Source organism: Morone saxatilis, unplaced genomic scaffold, assembly GCF_004916995.1.
Source record: "Morone saxatilis isolate NCDOM2014 unplaced genomic scaffold, NCSU_SB_2.0 Contig2, whole genome shotgun sequence".
In the NCBI taxonomy this organism is placed as follows: domain Eukaryota; kingdom Metazoa; phylum Chordata; class Actinopteri; family Moronidae; genus Morone; species Morone saxatilis.
In genome coordinates this window covers 10,302,610-10,309,439 of record NW_023339762.1, presented here as the reverse complement: position 1 = coordinate 10,309,439, position 6,830 = coordinate 10,302,610, and the positions used below count along the sequence as shown (strand labels likewise).

The 6,830-nt window shown below is 39.5% G+C and overlaps 1 protein-coding gene across 1 annotated transcript in view; it reads right to left on the bottom strand.

Annotated features, from left to right (window-relative positions):
- Nucleotides 1-6,830, bottom strand: part of ppm1h (protein phosphatase, Mg2+/Mn2+ dependent, 1H) — a 32,430-nt gene that overhangs the window by 18,585 nt on the left and 7,015 nt on the right. The window contains exons 2-3 of the mRNA XM_035664298.1: nucleotides 3,148-3,313; nucleotides 237-593 (exon numbers count right to left, since the gene is read on the bottom strand). Of these exons, the coding sequence (XP_035520191.1) occupies nucleotides 237-593; nucleotides 3,148-3,313 (523 nt within the window). The remainder of the gene's footprint in view (nucleotides 1-236; nucleotides 594-3,147; nucleotides 3,314-6,830) is intronic.

Here is a 6,830-nt window from a genome sequence, read left to right as displayed (position 1 = left end):
CTCTAGGTGGGTGGCCGTCTGCCCTGTTGCTCTGGGAATTATAGGGAATCACTATCTGAAGCATTGAGGGAAGATTTATACAGTACCACAAAAAGGCCAATCGTCCAGAAAATAATGTATTAGATCATTAGATTATCTTAATAAAGAGTTGATCCTTTTTTGGATTTTCAAAAAGGTCAGCACATTCCATCAACGACTTTCAGATTTCTACTTCACATCAAGCACATGCCTCTTACCATGTCTTTGAAAGCATTCTCGATGGCGCCGATCACCAAGCTCTCGTGTGAAACCTTCTTCTCAGTAAAGAAGCGTGTGGGTGGGGTGCTGGGTGAACCCGGGGCCCCTGCAGCACCACGGAGCGAGGCGGCCCTGGTGAGGGCGCGTTGGGATGTCGGGGTGAGGTGGTGATTGATAGGCTCCTCTCCCAGGCACGTCGGGGGCAACAGGTTTGGAGTGCAGAGGATCTCTGTCACCTCCTGAAGGTGCAGGGCGATGTGGTGATGTAGAAGGCGGGAAGCCGCTACAGCCACCCCAGAGCCAGCGTGACCATCGAACAGCGCCCAGTAGTGCAAGGTTAGGTCTTCAGAGCCGTCCTGGATACAGCCAAACATACATCAGACACAGAGACATTCATCAATTGTGTCAATATTTGCATCAGCAGGTTTTATCATGAAAGCAGAGGAGTTTGTCAGACCTTGCATTCACACTGATCGTCCAACTAGGAACTAGGAAAATCTATTTATGCTAACTCATCCAATGTGTGACGTTTGTCAGCTGAGAATACTAATATGATTTCTTGTCTTTAAGTTTCTCTCATCAATCAGAAGTTGATAACAGCCAATCAATTTTTTCTAATCTCTAAATGGATGATTGGACAACAGCTGCATCCCATATTAGGGTGTATGAGTATTGTCAATTACAAGATACAGTATATATATTATTATCAGAATCAATGAAAAGTAACACCTCATTATCAAAAGTAATAAAAGTGTGAATGTGGGGTAATTCAAAGCTTCCTTTCTCCTTGCAGTCATATGTGATATTGCTGTGGTTCCCAACCTGGAGGGACCCACCAATGTCAAGATGCTGTAAATCTCAGGAAGAAATAAGGTTGTGTTTTCTTATGACTTTTCTCTATATAATACTGGATTGTTTTACTTCTTGAGGCCTCTGAAACCTAAAATGAACTGATGGAACTGCAAGCGACAACCTGTGGCGGGGGTCATGATTAGATGTGTAAAGGGTCAAGGTTGGGAACCACTGATGTACCTCTGTCTCAGTGACCAGAAGAATATGAGTCCCTGTTCAATACCATGTTAGACCAACATTACAGCTGAGTACAGCTCTAACAGAGACTCAAACAGGAAGCTGTACGGTCTAGGTGTTAAAGCCAACTCACGCAGACATCAGTGCTTCTAACAGTCCCCAAAGTGAATGGGTGAAAGGCCCATTCTACCAACAATGCATTTAAATTAATCTCATTCTGTAGGATGTTCAGTGGAAACACTTTGTATCATTAATGCATGCTCTGAGATCAATGCTTCAATCTGCAGGTTTTAATAGACCCACCATGCTGTGTGTTTGCACTCCTTCTGTGTTCATCTACAAAGTGCCACCTCTCACATAAAAGATTAAAAGATTAGACAACGTGTCTTATGATCCGCTTCATTCATTGCACACCTTTGAGTCTGCCGCCTTCCAAAAGTGCATCAGCTCTATGATGGAACCCGGAACCAATGGTCATGCTTATTCAAAGTGTGTTAGATAAAAATGAACTCCATTCTTAGAATTTTCACATATAGTAAAAGTTCAGACATGGAGTTGCAGTTGCACACACCTCATCATAGTGTGAACCATATTTAAAGTGAAAAAGAAAGGGCAGGGTTGATGCTGCATTATTCTGGTCACTGAGCGTAGATCATTGCTAGCACATATTTTTGCACACACACTAAAGCCCTGATTTTCTAAATATAGTGCAGGCAAATTCTAAAACATGAGCCTATGAAGCAAGCAAAGAGTACTAGAAAGGCTCTACACTACTCTTATTGGTCTAGTATCACTGCAGTAGTGAGTCATGAGGTACTTGCATGAGTTTGCTGTAGGCTCTGGGTGGGCCTGAGTAAAGTACTGGTGGGCTGAGAGGAAATTTTAGTAGCAGTATTACTTCATATAGACACATATTGACTTTGGAAATTAAAAAAAATCATAAATGGCCTTTTTATGAACGGGTAGAGGTGAAAGAACTATGAGGGAATAGAGAAATGACAGAGTGCATGGCAAATCAGAAAGACAAAGTGAAACACTGGAGAGAGACATCAGCTTGGGTTAATAGTTTTTTTTCAGCCTTGCAGGAAAAAAGGGACAGAGCCACCATTGTTAGAAACTGACTTAACTGTGTCAGCATACAGCGTAAATGCATTACACTGCCCCACAACGACGGTGAGTTTACATTTCACAACTGCACATGCGGAAGGACACGAGGTTAATTTTAAAGCCTATTCGTGTGTTTCTGTGAGCGAATGCGCTCGTAACCCTGCCCACATTAGTGGCTGTCAGGAGCAGTTTAAGGCCAATGTGGTGTGTAAAGGACACTGCGTTGTACGCCCCAATAAACCACTGATGGGACGGGATTAGGGGACAGTGGGTCCCAATAGAAGGCCCCAGGGACTTTCGAGGGCTACATCCACCCTGATCATTACCTGGATTTCATCAGTGAGTAAATGCTAGTAAATGTAGAAGCTTCCAGTCTGTGACGAGTATTACTATTTTATCAAAATGTTAGCAACAGCATTTGATTTTAAATTCTTGAGCTGAAGTATAAAAGTCAGCTCTGATTTGTTCTTAATTCCATTTTTGCTCTAAAAATGTGAGACATCAAAAAATAACATGACTTGCGGGATTAATCTTTTTAGAAGAATTTCCACTTTCTTTTTTACTTCAAATACCCAGAAATCAGGATGCCTTTATTCTTTCTGTCAGTATGTGAAAACTAAGGATAACAAATGGACAAGGGAGGCAAAAGAAGGCACTACGGTATGTATTTTGTTCTGAAGTATTAACTCATCACTTCCAGAATGTCATTGAAGTTGTATACAGTGGAAAAGGTGGATACTTCCTTAAGAAACCAGACTCATTAGTTTGACTGACCAGGCACTCCCGGAGGCCCATACCCTCTCCATTGGGCAGGGAAGACCTCCTGCGGGTCAGAGGGGTTCGGTTGGGCGTGGAGCTTCCTGCAGGTCTCCGTTTGACCACCAGCACCTCACAGCAAGCCTGGTCCTCATTTAACGTGCTCTTTCCTGCATTGATCACCCTTGACAGAGAGGAGATAAAAAGGTGACATTATTTATCATAATCATAATAATGCTAATTCAATACCCTAACAAAGCCTGATGGATCTGAGGGATGAACTATTTCCAAGGCATCAGTTGTCATCTCCACTCACATCATTTCAAGCCCTCCCTTCTATCAGAAACAGCACAATTCAGTAACAGCTGCATCTTGGATTAAAGCTGCACAGAAATTCTGCATTTATCACTACTGAGATCATACACAATTTAAGTGGTTCAATGACTTCCTAAACATTTCAACTGAAGCTGTGGCCTTTAATCCATCAGACGTTTTTAGGGACTATAATACCCTTCCAAACTCAATTTAAGGAGTGTGAAAGTTTCCCTTCATGACAGCAGTTTAGTTTTGATAAACAAAGTGAGACAATGAGGGGAAAAAAGTTAGCAGATACACATTCTTTAAACATACATTTAAATTTGAGACCCACGCATGTAGGGCAGAGGACAGAAAAACACATAAATACTGCATTATACAACACCTGGCAGATGGTGCACTGCTGCGAGCTGCTGTAGTCATGGACAAGTACACGCCGCTTTACAATACTCCAGGCATTCTCAATTTAGCCACACCGTAGGAGATGTTAAGTCTGCAGTGGCCCTATTAAAACTGTGCAAATAGGAGCTTGTGAAATTAAAGCTCAAGAGGTTAGATAAGCAAGCGGCACACGAGAACAGAATGTTAAGTATATCTACAAATATATATTTTTGTGGTAATGTGTCACTTTTTACTTTTCTGCTGTCCCTGCTGTCAACAGGTGACTGTTTGATATCATATTATTATTATGCTTAAAGATGTAGAGACTGGTACGGTTATTCATGTCTCAAGTGAGAATCATGTCAAATAAATGAGACATTATAAGGCCACATGTTGATATGAGGGGCTGTCATGACTTCTTTCCTATGGAGGATCTTATGAAAATAATCCTAATTGGTCATGGGGATGAACATGCAGAGCAGAGATCCCCCGTCTCCAGCTAAGAAAACACTGTTGGGGCAGACCTTCACTGAGTAAGATTGATTTTAATTGGAGTCTTACACAATGGGCTGTTCACCACTTCCTTATCCTAAAACCTAAGAATAGCACACTACCTGTAGTGTGTCAATAAGACAGGGCTAAAAGGAACACTCAATCTGCCTACACAGCTACCCAGCTATTATTGTGAATCCACACCCACCTACGTAAGCATGCTGCATGGCAAGATGCTCAGTTTTGCATCAGACTAGTGCTGAAAGCAATTAATTAATTAGTCAAAACAAAATTATCACCAACAATTTTAATACCAGATTTATAATTTAAGTAATTTTTCCACAAAAAATGTCAAATATTTGCTGGTTCCAATTTATCTTTGCTGTTTTTATTTGTTTCCTATAATTATAATTTACATAAACATTTTTGGTTGGACAGCATATTAGGGCCTGGAAATTAGTTTTTCAACATTTTCTGACATTTTACAGACTAAATGATTAATTTAAAAAACAATGAACACATTAATTGATAATGTAATAAATAATAATATAAAATAATATTCATTAATTGCAGACCTTGATCAGCACTTTACAAACCTCATCATTGACAGCGAAGGTAACATAAATTCAATTTACTGAACTTGTGCATGTTGGTCACTTGTTCAGTTTATAAACTGCACTGATTTTATAGTTTATTGTTAATATTCTAGTCCTATCTGCAGCTGAGGCAGCATTGGCACACATAACCAAGGGGGAATATCTGTAGTGAAGTTCAACAGACCTTTTTTTACATCTTTTTGACATTCTGATTTCCTGTCAAACACAGAGGTTACTAATAACATAAGTAACTGCTGTACTTGCAAGAAAGGGGCCATTGTTAATGTTATTAGTTCCACCTGAGCCTTTCCTAAAAGTTAAAGTTTTTTTTTTCTTTTCTCAAAATTCACAGTGACATGTAAATCACAAGATGGACAACTTGTTAGGATGGGTTATATGCAGATTGCATGCGACAATAAAGCTCCATTCTATTCTATTCTGTGTCTGTATTTGTGTGATGCAAGCTGTAGTAGTTTCCCTAACATTGTTATGGTTGATAAAAAAGGCAAATAACTTTTTCAGCTTCCATGATGTACCACATGTACACATGTTAGTTCTTTAGGCCCACTTTTCTCGTAGATTTCAACCATATCCCACAGTCTTCATCAACAGTTGTAGGACCCTTCATGAATTCTCCATGACAACTGTGCAAACTCCACCCACAGAAAAAGACAGTGAGATGTGGTTGAGAGCTCCAGAAAAACAAAAACTTCTCAAACTGCTCTTTCTACAGTCAGGAATAAACTTTCATACTCAAGCTGTTAACTCTTATCAAAACACACACACACACAGTCCTTACGAAGCAGTTGAGTTTTTGAACAATTATCACCAATTCTTATTCATTTATAACAAATTCAGTTTTGTTTACTTTAACAATGATTGTCGAGTTAGTGACATATTTTAGAAAGATATCAGGGATTTAAAACCAAGTTTCAAGTTTTTTACTGAAGACTATTTTTAACATAGCAAATATTTTTAGATTCTGCCTTCCAGGCAGCACTTGGTTTCAGCTCATGCCAGTTCACAAATCTAGAGGCTTATGTTTAGAGTTTTCCCACCAGTGTGAAATGATGGTCTGCAAAATGGCCAACAATAATGTCAGTATACAGTGTATATTATGTGTAGCTAATAGGTTAAAATATGCAAAACCAACAGCGTGTCCCATTAACTGCTTTCCCTAACTTCATATGATGAAAAGAGGCCACAAACTTGATGCACCATCACGTGAGACCAAAGCACTGCAGGGAGTGACGTTCATTTGACCCTGGAACATCACAAGATCAACAACAGTTGAGCTTTCGAGCCTTTCATCTCTGATATGAGAGGAAAAGCCATCCACGCCCCAAGGCACGAGCTGTGTCAGAGAGCAGGGCTGTCATATTCGCTTATCTCATTTCATTTTTTCACATTTGAGACAATGGCATGACCTTAATTACCCCATCAGAGCTGTAATCCACCGTGTGCCTTCTTTTTGGGAATTGAAGATTTGCTCAAAGGCATTGTCAGACTCTACCAGGTTTATTTTAGGGACATTATGATATTATATATTTGCATAATGCACCATGAGAATACTTTTCCACCCAGCTATATAGGAAATACAACAATGCCATAATAGTTCAACAAATGTATTGATTAGTTGATTAACAATTGTTTAAGTCATATATAAAGCAAATATTTCCTTTTTTTTTTTTTAAAGGATTTGCTGTTTTATTTGCCAGTTTTAAATCTTTTGGTTTTGGAGTATTAGTCAAACAAAACAAAAACTTTGAAGACGTTACATTTGGGGATGTAAGAAGACACTCTCACAATTCGATACAATTGACGATACTGGGTTCAGGGTATCATTTTAATTTCGTGTAAACCAAAAAGCTGCCACACCTCCGATTTTAAAGAGGATGGTGCATCCTCAAGCCTTCA